Below are 12,415 nucleotides of genomic sequence, written 5' to 3' on the forward strand. Positions count from 1 at the left end.
GACCTCGCACAAGTTACTTCAAACCATGAGCCTTTCAGAAAAGGGCTGGGGACGAACTCACGGGGCCCATTTCTCAAAAAAGAAAACGGGCAGCTCTGCCTGAGAAACCAGCTGTCTGGAGCCGGACTGCAAAACAGCAGGGCAGCCAAAATCACCAGGATTTGGGCAAGTCAAAGTAAAGGAACACGGGCAGAGCAGGCGCACAAAGCAGCACAAGGCTAGCGAGGATGCTAACGAAAACCGGCAATCCCGGTGAACTCGGCATGCCCTCGGCATGTTCTGGGGAGGGAGTTTAGTGGAGAAAGGGAAGGTGTGATGAGCTGGACAGTCTTTTCCTGCTTACGGTTGTATCTTCTCTTTAGAAAGGGTGGCTTCTGTCTCTGACAGACTCTGGCTCCAAGATACACACAAAGCAGAGGAAATCTATTTTTAGTTTCCACAAGACAAAAGTGCTAGTAAAAAAAAAATAAATGTTAAAAAGACAATTGCTTCCTGTGTAGGGCTGCTGCTGCCGAGGGAGACCCTGCCAGGGTGCTGAGGTTGGGGCAGGACCTGGGCACAGGTCACAGCTCTCAGGGGCTGTCCCGGGGACAGCAGGGAGGGCAGGCAGGTCTGTCGGGACCTGTGCTGTGAGATGGAGTCATCCAGGGATGTGGGACAAGAAAAGATGCTCTCAGCTCCTGAGAGCCCCCACACTGGACCAGGAGGTCCATGCCCTGCATTCCCCAGGGAAGAGAAGCGACTTGAGCCTCTGCTTCTTGGGGATTCTTGGCTTTAGGCTGAGCTCAGCTCTGCTGGGGTTAGAAGATTCAAGAGTGTCTAAGTGACACGTGAGTATGGAGCCAATTTGCAAAGTGACTTTCACACTGAACCTGGGATAGATTGAAGGCTTAGCCCTCTGAAAATTCCGATCCTTGCAAAACAGGTCTGTGTCACAGCAGGAGAGCAGGTGCTGTGGCAGCCAGGGTGGTGACTTCAGGACTGATTCATTCCTCCGTCTTCAAAGCGCTTTGGTGCTCCCACCACCAAGCTACACGCAAGAGGTTAAATTAGGAACCAATCCATACTCACCAAAATTAAAACCACAGCATTTTCTTCAATTACCTAGTTGAAAGTACTTCCTCATTTTAGGACCCCAGCACTGACATTTTAGATGTCATCTAAAATTTTTCAAAAGCAAGAAAATGATCATTAGAAATCAGCTTAAAATATAGGGCTTTCTATTTAGGAACAGAACATACTGCAGCGATTTACAGGATAGTTTGTGTTTCTTCTGCTGCACCATTAAAATTACATCATGGATGTCAACAGCTAATTACTCTGACAACTAGCTTTACCTCCCCTTGTGATTTTTCCACAGACTCGGGCAGACTCAAAAGGAGGAAGAACGATAGTTTTGCTCCTAAAATCACAGACTGGAAGGGTAGGAATAAACCCCTGTGGGTGGATTTACTCTTAGTTGCATACAGGATATTTTCAGCTACTTTCTGGCACACTGTGAAAGAGCGGTGGAAGGAGAGAAACCAAAGGAAAAAAAAATCCTGGTATACCATGTAACACACAAAGCAATCATTTAATTTCTACTCAGGGCTTTCAACAGGAAGTGGAAGTCTAAACATGTATTTTCAAAGCCAAGCATCTTAGCAGAGCTGGAAACGCATCCTAGCAAAGCTGGGAATATCCCCTGCAACAGATTGCGTGGGCCCAGCAGAGCCCAGCCTAGACATAACCCAAGAGTCGCGTGGTGCTGGGAGAGGTCTCGCGCATCCCCATGCAGGTCCCCTGGTCGATGGAGAGCCAGCTGGCTGTGACGGCCAGGCTCCAAGACCAACTTGGCACGAAGCAGCACTTGCAGCACACCCTCAGCACGTCTCAGCTGCTGCTGAAGGCTTGGGATCATCTCCTTGATTTCATGGACCTCCTTGATGAGGCTGGGGAACAGCAAGAACCCCCCATCTGACAGTCCCATCACAGGGCTGGTTTATAGCACCGTGTTGCTGACGGGCCCTGTGGGCACAGGATCTCCCCCTCCAGCGGTCTTGGGCTGACTCGGACCCCCCATTTCTGGCAGACGTGTGGGGAAGCCGAGGGCAGAGCCCCTCTGGAGGGGAGGGAGGCACGGTTCGGTTTGCTCTAAGGCTCTGCCAACGCACAGCCGCATCTCCCAGTGCAGCTCATCTCCCAGAGCAGCTCATCTCCCGGAGCAGCTCATGCCACCCAGAAGAGGGACAGGCAGCGGCAGTTTCCCGTTCCTGTTTAGTTTTGCGGGTTTGTTGGTTCCCTCGCCTTTGATTTCCCTGTGCAGGGGTCCTGCCCACACCCACGGATGCACATACAGCAACATAGGACAGATGGGAGAGGCTGGAAGTGAAACAAGTGGAGGATCAGAAAAAACGACGGGGTGTGAGATGCTGAGCAGGCTCTGGGGCGGTGCTGAAATTGCTTTATGAAGGCTTCACCTGGAGTCATGCCCAGAGGGCTCCCAGGAGGAGGTGGGAGATTGGGGGGCCTCAAGGGGGGTGCTGCTGGGTGCTCAGGGCAGCCTGCTTCTCCACGGCCCCTTGGGGTGCAATCCCAAAGAGCTCACTGTGTCCTTGAAAGGATTCCTGGGGTCCCTGGGGAGGACAGGACAGCCCCTACTGCTTCTCCATACGGTAACCCCCCTCTTGTAGCTCCCCAAGAGGAAGGAGCCGAGGGCTCTCAGCATGAGCCTGGTGGAGAGTAAAGGGGTTATTCCTCAGAACTGAGCACATCCCACCGCTGGGAAGCAGGCACGGAAGAAGATGAGGTTTACCCAAGTGGGAAAAATCCAGCCCCTCATAGTGGGGCATCAGGCTGCACCTGGCCGTGGTGTGCAGCCTCCTCCACGGGTGCAGAGCTCTCCCAGCACCCAAAAGCTGGGATGCCTGCTCATTGCTTTTGATTATATCAGTGCACACTTGTGGAAGGACTATTTAGAAAAAAAACACATGATTAATTAATGTCTTACCAGAGCTGGGCAGCATCCTGGCACAGCTCCACATCTGGTCTCCATGTGCGCTCATCCAGCCGGGTCTGAGCCACTTTTAAGGGACACCTTTTGTCCTTAATGGCTTTTCAGATGGCTCCTATGTTCACCTTGATCTGGAAGATTTCCTGCAGTGTCTGGTGTGAAAAGGAAACATATGCATAAATTAAAAAATGTATTCTCAAGTGACCACTTAATTTCCCTTTTCTCCTGCCTGTCTGCAGAAACAAACGAGTTCAATAAGCAGACCCTGAGCTCAGACCACTGCCCCTCTGCCACATATCCAGGCACAGATCCAGCAGGGATTTCTCTTCAGGGAAAGGCCTCTCTTTGCTGTTGCTGTCACATCAGAAGAGGTTTCGGAGTAGTGATGGATCCACTGAATTATCAGCTTCCCAATAGCACTGCTTGCAGGAACTGATCATCCATCAATAGCAACGACTAGAGGGAAGTTTTTAATGGATCCTCATTTAAGGATGTGGTATCAGCCCACAGTGCTGCAACTCTGCTCAGTTAATCAATACTGTGTCCAGCACTTTTCAGGGAGCTTCCCGTGAGCCCCACCAACCTGAGCCCGGTGCCCATCACTGGTCTGCACTCCCTCTGCTTGGCAGAGCAATGCAGGAAACACAGGCAAAACCACGCAGCAAGCAGAGCGCTGAGGCTGAAAGCACGTCCTTGGAGGGGAAGCAAGCCTGCGACCCCCCCGGCAGGCACCCCAGCAGAGACCTTCTGCAGGGCAGCCAGCATTTCTGGAGTAACTACCAGGAGATGCAGCCAGAATTGGCACTTCCTGCTGGAAATCCCTGTGCTGCCAGGCTGTCAGCTAGGATCACAGAATCCCAGACTGGTGGGGGCTGGAAGGGACCTCTGGAGACCACTTAGTCCAAACCCTACTGCAGCAGGTTCTCCTCCAGCAGGCTGCAGAGAGTCACGTCCAGGTGGGTTTTGAACATCTCCAGAGGAGACTGCACAGCCTCTCTGGGCAGCTAGCGCAGGAGGCACAAGCAAAACACAGTATCCACGGAGATGAAGTTACAGTGCCAAATCATCCTGCTCCAAGAAGAAAGTCCCCAATACTTTTGAGTTTCAAACAGAAAATGATACTGTAACCAACTTCTTCTGGTGACCATCCTCGGGCCAGGTCTGCATGGAAGGTGGCGTCACGGGGAAGTGACAGTGTCACACCAAACAGGAGGGGCTCAGGCTACCTTGGCCAGTGGGTCTGGTCTTGCTCTTGGCTTCAGCAGTCTCAGAGATGCGGTTGGTGAAGGTGACGTTCACCCCGCTGAAATGCTGCCACATCTCGTTGGCCATCACCATCAGCAGGTTCCTGATGTCCTGCAGCTTGGCAGAGGCCGCCTGTTCACACTGGGAGGGGAGGAGGTTGTTGTCCGTGAACATGGTCCGTGACTCCGGCACCGAGATCCTGGTGAGGGAAGGGACAGGCCCCTGGTGAGCCCGTGCTGCTGCTGGCTGTGGGCAGGCACGGACCCTGCCAGGGAGCAGCGTGGATTAAACATAGATCAAACCTGTGTTCTTAATTTGACCACATGGAAAGTGAGATATCTGGACACCATTTGTTTAAGAATACTTATCAAAAAATTCCACGTCCATGAAGACAACTGTGATACTTATGAAAGCTCAGACAAAAAAACAATTATCCCAGAAAAACAGGTATTTTAATCAGACCTCATGTTTACGTGTTTGAGGCATTTAAGTGCTTCCCAGCTTCACAACAGCGCGCAGATTGCAGTCGATTCACTTTGCTCATAACTTGCTCAGTTTCACACTAAACTGAACGAGCATTAGATGATACTCGATTCCCTGTCTGTGCATACAGGATGAAGTTCACGCCTGTGCAGTAGTCCAGAACAAGGTCAACAAAAGACTTAAATACCACATAAGCTCCATTTAAAACATGCTGATCCTCGGCACATTTTACCCCCCTCTGAATTTTAGCGTCAATCCTTTGCAATTCATTTGCCTGTCTAAATATGTCTGAGCTCTGCTGTGAATAATTATCAAAACATTAGAAAAATTGAATCAATCTATGCCCCTCCATAAACTGCACGTGCCTGTGCGAGCAGCAGATTTATTCCCTCAGCCCTTTGCCACTTGGGGCATATCTCTGCGAGTGCTGGTTTAGGTCCCCATTCATTTACTGCAGAGCCAAAGCCGAATTCCTGGCACCCAAAAGCAGCTGAACTCTATCCCGGGACCATGCTCTCTATTTCTTTATCTTCTATGTCATGTCGGCTCCCTGCCAGGCCCTCTCCATGCAGGGGTGAACCCCCCCCGACCTTACGTCAATGAAGAGCGCTCAGGCAAGCACTGACACATCTTTGAAAATATGCATAAACTTAATGAGCTGTGCAGAGGTGCTGGACTGAATTCATTTCCAGGCTGATCTCTGAACCCTGATATAATGTTTAATTAGGTGGGACTCGTTTTTACCCGTTGGATGTTCAGCATCCAGCTGAAAGCAGAGTGGTGTTCTCCCTTTATGGTGAAAAACGGCCCCTCCGAGGTGGGTGTCTCTGGGTGGGATGGATGTGATGCCCTTATAGTGGGCTGAGGAAAACCAGTTCTCTGCCGGGGAGAGGCACCACACATCCCGGGGACAGCCCAGCACTCGCGGGCTGCCTGGCATGCGCTCACGTGGCGTCAGCCTGCTCCAGCCCTGGGCAGCAGCCGATGCCATCGGAGGTGTTCCTCAGGTGGTGGCACTTGCTGTCGATGCGGTGGGCCATCCGCTTGTTGGCCAGGTCCCTCTCCAGCTCATGCTGGGCCACCCAGTTGGACCTTCAACACACAAACAACAGCCATGGGTGGGGATGTTTGGGTGGGAACTCTACCCTCCCCATCCCGCTTCCCTGCAACTCCCACAGCTACGTGCTCCCATGAGCATCACTGCCCACTTCCCAGGGAGCCTGCACAGGTTTTACACCTGTGGCATGTGGGTAGATGTCGGGGGTCACCTGGGGGTTTCAATTACTGCTGTCAATGCACACCTGCCCTGCAGCAGGAGATAAGGAGTTCCCCCTTACATGAGCTGGGCTGCTGCCTCATCCAGGCACCTCTGCATCCTCTCCTGGCAGGACCCGATGACGCCGACTTCCTGGGCGAAGGCAAAGCGTGACCCCATCAGCGTCCGTGCTCGATCCTCCTGGTCACACTCATCCCCTCGGGTCCCTCCAGCCTTGCACACAGCAAGAACGTGCCTGCCTGTCTTTCTGCCCAAAGCAAACAGGCAGGGAGTGGAGAAAGTGCCCCCCAGCCCCAGCACACTCGCTTGTGCAGCTGAGCCCGCCCGCAGTGACCGGGAGGGGCCGGGAAGCTGCTGTGGCCGCGGCCTCTGAATTTACTTTCGGGGTGGATTGGCAAGTGTTTTTTCATCTTGACATCAATGTCAAGTGTTTAGTTCCACTACATCGAGACAGGGACAGATCCTGACCTAATACGAACAGGCATAGTGGTTCCCCGGACCAGCAGCGCTTCACATCCCCATCCCCAATGACTACTTGCCCTTTTGGCTCCCAAAATTTTTTCCTCCCCATGAGAAATCCCATCCATATCGGACAAGAGGAGATGCACTTCACTTTGGTGTAAATCCCCAGCTATTTCTGAGAAACCCCCAGTTCCACCAGAGGAAGGCATGTGCTGCTCTCAGCTCACGGACTGCGGCACGAACCTATTGCGCTCGTAAAGCCCCAGCTGCTGGAGCCAGGTGATTCCTGCTCCAAACCCAGGAATTTTTAAGCCCTCCTGTCTGCAGGTGCCAGCTGAAAAAGCACAGCCCAAACATGTCCCAGACACTTAAAATCCAAAATGCCATTACGGAGATATCAGCTTTGATTATTTTCCTAAAATCTCATGACCTTTAAATTAATCCTTTAATTTTTCAGGGCCTGACTCATAAGAAAATAAAAAAATCTTCTAACGGAGCAGTGGCTTCACAGTCCCAGGGGCTTCAATGTCCTTCCCAGTTCCGCGATGCCTTTGCACGATTGTACTTCGCTGTACCCCGCGTTCGCATCTCATCTTCTGTGCCAGCTCTCATCGTGTTTGCTTTTTATTCATAATTCAAAGCAGACTATATAAAGACAGGCAGGAGTGCACATTTTATGATTTCTCTAAAATACATTGCTGAAGGGTATGGAGCACCAGGCTGATGGGGAGCTCAGGGGGGAGCTGGGGGGGTTCAGCCTGGAGAGGCGGCACCTCTGGGGGGCCCTGATGGCTCCCTACAGCTGCCTGGCAGGGGGTGTGTAGGCGAGGGGGCGGGTTGGCCTCTCCTCCAAGTAACAAGCAACAGAACAAGAGGAAACAGCCTCAAGTTGTGCCAGGGGAGGTTTAGACTGGATAGTAGGAAAAATGTCTTCATCAAAAGGGTGGTCAAGCCCTGGAACAGGCTGCCCAGGGAGGTGGTTGAGTCACCATCCCTGGAGGTACTTAAAAGCTGCGTAGACGTGGCACTTAGGGAAATGGTTTCGTGGTGGACTTGGCAGTGCTTGGTTAATGGTTGGACTTGATGATCTTAAAAGTCTTTTCCAACCTAAACGACTCTGTGATTCTAAGCACACACGGCGGCGGCCCTGCTGCAGCCATGCTGCTCTGAGCAAAGCAGAGCTGGGGGGAGAGGTAATATCTTTTATCAGACCAACTCATAGAGTTGGGAAAACCAAACAAGCTGTCAGGCACTCGCTGCTTTCTCCATACCTGTGTGTGCATATGTGTGTAATACATATAGATACGTGTCTGTGACATAGATACATACAGGACCTGTTCTGCAGGGCTCCAGAAGGCAGGAAAGGATCACAGACTCCTTGAAGAGGGACAGAGGACCCCGATATACTACACACACACAGAGATGGTTGTCACCTAGTCCTTCCTCTGTAAGGGTAAGTCTTACTCCCACTGTGTGGGGGAACGCCGCCCCCCGGCTCAACAGGGTTTGGGGGTGGGAAGAGTTTATACCTCAGCAGCACTAAGGAGCCAGTGAGGGAACAGGGCTGAAAAACCTGTTTAGGGAGGTTTAGGTAAAAATAACTTCATACACAATCTGTGTTGCCAAACTTACTGTGAAGAGCCGTTTCTCCACATCGTCATGGACTAGGTCGATGCCCATCCTCTTCTCCTGGTGACACACGCACTCCTGAGTGACCTGTTGGGGACACGCCATCACTGCTGGCTGCTGGGGCAGGGCTCCCTACAGGGATGCTCCCTCTGCCAAGTAATGTAAGAAAAGAAATTATAGGTGGTCACAGAGATGACAGCGCAGGAGAAAAGTGCCCAGGGCAGCTGGTTTAGCTGACAACGAGCAGCTGAGCTGCAACATCAGCATTAAATCAACATGAGGGAGCACACGTGTCCGTGGTGCAACCGCAGCTGAATGCAGGGACCTGTGTCAGGCTTGACGCTGACCTTGCCAGAGCCTTGTAGTAAGGCATGGGCTTTTGTCTCCCAAACCGTGATTTTGGATATACCGCTTTATAAAAATATTTGGTTAAGCAAATACTGTTCCGATGCGCTCAGCATGCGCTGATCGGGGATGCAGCAGATGGCAAGGGATTTGTTTATCGCTAACTTAATTAATGGCCTCTTAATAAAAACTTTCTAGATGTTACAGAGCTGTAATGAAACTTCATCAGACGTTTGAAAGGCTGCAGATGCTCCAGCAGGAGGCTACAGCCTGCAGCCCACTGGACAGGGCGTACCCGGAGAGGGGTCTCCATCCCAGCCAGGGCTCTCTCCAGTCAGTTCTTCATGTCTGTGAGGGCACTGCTTGCCCCAGCCACCTCTTCCAGCTCACGGCACAGTTCTGACTTCCAAAATCCTGTATCAGCGGCATGTTCTCCCTGAGTTTTGGTGCTTTATTCTTGGGGTTTTTTGTTTGCTGAAATTTACCCTGTATCACGCGGGAGGTTTCAACTCTCAGATGCTCCACGTCGTGCCGGGAAGCCTCTGACTGTTCATAGTTGGTCAGGTTGGAGCTGTACCAGTCATCGGGAGTGTACTGGGTGAAAGGGGGTTGTTCTGTTGGAAATCAAAGGAAGCGTCTTGCTGGGAGCCAACACCTGGGAGCTTCTGGAAAAGGGAGCCAAAGCTGAGTTGATGGCACCTGCTTTATAGAAGGCATTGAGCATCCAGAGGAAGCTGAAGCTCTGGGGCAAGGGGTGCTGAGGAAAACAGTTCTTATAGCTTGAAGCCATGGTGCTGATGGAGGCGGGAACTTGGCAGGGCTTGCTCTTCGATGGGCATACGTTGCTGGGAAGGGAGAGCCATCCAGCTCTATTCCTGAGTGCTGCTATTTGGGTACGTGTCCTGCACAGAGGCAACAGGAGGAGACAACCTCACTGACAAAGCTCCTGCACTTGTGTTACTTCTTACAGCAACACACGCAACTTATAACACAGGCAGTGATGCGCACAGCACCCACACAGCGCCTGTCCAGGCCTAAAACTCTTGAAAACAAATCCCTTCTGTCAGCATCCCAAGCATTTGTATACATAAGGATTTGTCTTTGTTGTTAGTATCCAGCGTCAGGTCTTGAAATACAGAGAGAAACAAATCACGGCTGCTAAGGAGGACGACAGATATTATGCCTCCATTTTCCTTAAATCTGTCAGTCCAGTCAAACTGGAGTTGCTGATTCTCTGCTGTTCATTTGTTTCTTTCGGCTAGTGTACTGCTGGTCTTAGAGTACTCCAGATACAATTTTCTCTTTAAAAGTTCCATTACCAGCCCCAACAGCGCTGGACACACAGCTGGTACCCACCCAGCACGATTTGTGGGTGAGGGACTCCATCCTCATCATCTCTACCTTCACTTGCATTAAATGCTCAAGCGAGGAGTCTGCAGGTGAGCTGAGTTTTACAGGACTAGATCCAAATTTGAAAAATCCCTCCTATTTCAACCTAAAAAGAACAGCCACGTCTTCCTGCAAAGGAAGAAAAATGTCTTTGGCTCACCTGATGTAAAATAAATGCACTTGGAAAGGAGATCACCCACAAAGTCTTTTCAGAGCGGCTCGTAAACACCAGCCTTGCGGTAAGCCTAGGAGGAATGGCCACACAGGGAAGTTTTGCTACCAATAACTGCAGACAGCACTGTGGGTGCTATTGCCCTTTTCAGACGGAGGCTATCAATTATTACCAGAAATATAATGCAGAGGGCCACCAAATGCACCCAACACACATAACCCGAGGACAAATGCTCAGGAGGGCACGTTGTACTCATGAAGTTCTTGTGCGGTTACAGGTGTCTCCCACTGGCAGAATAAGTCTCCATGGCTGTTGTCACCCACTGCGCTGTTGCAGGGATGTGTCCTTCCCCTAGCACCGTCCCGTCCCCACTGCTCCCAGCCTGGCTCAGAGCCCCAGTGACAGATGAGGACACTGGCGTCCTGTGATCATGGATGGGAGTGGGGCTTGACACGAAGCATGCGCTAAATCCTATTTGTAACAGCATGAAATCAACTTTATTCCTTTAAAAATGGGATGTTTGCATGAAATAAACTTGCTTTCACTCCGGAACTAAGCATCCACAGAAGCAATCACGTAACTAGAGGTGTAATTGTTCCTCCTGGGCTACCCTGATCACTTTGCACGTGTAGGTGAGCTGGCAGAGACTGGCTTGTTTTAAAAATCAAAAAATCCTTGGGAAAGACAGTTGCTTTCGTTTTAGTCACCTCTGCAACAAAGAATGCATCTTTCTGCACAAGGGCAGGACCAAGGACTCAGGCTTTCTTGCTGGAAAGCTTAATGGGTGGTAGATGGGAGACACAGAGCCAGGCAGCTCTGCTCTCGAGCTAGTGCCAGGGTCTCAAAACGCAGCTATTAAATAAACAGCAAACGCAGGAGAATAACAGGTCCTTTAGCTAGGGCAAACTGCAGAAAAATAGGGATGAGTCAGAGGGGAAAAGTGCACAGCCTGCAGCTGGGAAATCTTTGAACTTTCAGGCTGTAAGCCTTGCCCAAGTCTGGCCGCGCTGGCACAGGCTGCCCCAGTACCTGCCTGGGCACCGTGCTGGCACCGCATCTCGCCCCAGATCCAGCCTGGCCAAGGAGGCTGTGGGATAGGCAGCGGGAAACTCACACCCTCACATTTAGCAAAAGAACTCTCACAAACACGACCCTCCGAGCCAGTTTGGCAGAACTGAGGACAAAATGTCTGTGCTCAGGTCCAACAAAAACCACTGTGCGTGCCGGTTCCCACAGACCAGTCATTTCAGCCCTTTTGTCCCTGCTCGGGATAGACGAGTGCACTTTCCTTTGCTCCACACCACTTATTTATACCTGAGAAACAGCATTCAGAGAATGGGAGATGGCTTCCCCAGCTCCCACCCTTGCCAATAAATTACTCCCTTTCAGATACTGGCAGACACACATTTAAGAAAGGGAGGAAAAACCCTTGGGAATGGACTGGAGTTACTTTTCCCTGCATTTCCAGCTGAAATAAATGCCCCATCTCCCTGGGGAGAAACCATCCCAGGGTGACATGTTCTACTACCCCTGAACACAGACACATGCCTGGAGCTACCGACCACCTCATTTGGGTACATCTGGACGATATAAGAGATACTGGGGGCGATTAGGAGAAATACTGGCTTTTTCAGTCCTCCCCTCCCAGTTAGAGCACATGCTCCCCCTTAGCTGCCTGGGTGAGGGGTGCACGTTCCAGGGGGCTGGGGTGCCCGGAGTCGGGGGACTGATACTCACCGCTGTGCTGTCAGGCTCGGTGGCAGCACCGTCAGGCACTGCAGCATCCCCGGTGCAGTCAGGCACAGGACCAGGGGAACGCTGCCACGGGCGCAGGTTGCTCAGTGACTGGATTCTGCCTAGGTGACTCCCTGCAGCCATTACGGCAACCTGGTGCAGCAGCTCAATGGGCAACCCAGGGCCACCCCTGGGCAAGAAAATACCCTCAAACGGCATCCTAGTTCATGCCCTGGACAACCTACTGCCCTCGCTGGGCAACTTCATGCAGCCCCTGGGCAACCAGGTGCAGCTGTTGAGCAGCTGGACAATGCTCTTAGTCATACGATTTAATTTTAGGTAGTTCTGCATGGAGCAGGGAGTTGGACTCAATGATCCTTCTGGCTCCCTTCCAATTTGAGATATTCTATGATCCTATGAACTCAGCACCCTCAGTGGGAAACCCAGTGCCACCCCTGGGAAACTCAGTGCAGAATCTGTGCAACCTAGTGCCTTTGCTGGGCAACTTGATCGCAACCCTGGACAACCCCTGGTACCATCAGTGGGCAACCCAGCACAGCCCCTGGGCAACAAAGTGCCAGGCACGGGCAAACCAGTGCTTGTGACGGGCAAACCAGTGCCCTCACTGGGTAACCCAGTGGCAGCCCTGGTGCTCCTGGGCCAGCCTGCGGCCAAGACGAGGACTTAC

General features: G+C 51.7%; 1 protein-coding gene across 1 annotated transcript; it reads right to left on the reverse strand.

The window, feature by feature from the left end:
- Positions 1-1,554: 1,554 nt before the first annotated feature.
- Positions 1,555-11,871, reverse strand: TEKT3 (tektin 3). Its single transcript, XM_027784905.1, is given in 13 exon segments — positions 1,555-1,819; positions 1,821-1,931; positions 2,990-3,144; positions 4,219-4,228; positions 4,230-4,436; positions 5,669-5,812; positions 6,058-6,128; positions 8,091-8,174; positions 8,728-8,894; positions 8,897-9,038; positions 9,040-9,233; positions 9,236-9,317; positions 11,731-11,871. Coding segments are annotated over 13 exon segments (1,608 nt in total). The 3' UTR covers positions 1,555-1,719.
- Positions 11,872-12,415: the final 544 nt, after the last annotated feature.

Source organism: Falco peregrinus, chromosome 2, assembly GCF_023634155.1.
Source record: "Falco peregrinus isolate bFalPer1 chromosome 2, bFalPer1.pri, whole genome shotgun sequence".
NCBI lineage: Eukaryota > Metazoa > Chordata > Aves > Falconiformes > Falconidae > Falco > Falco peregrinus.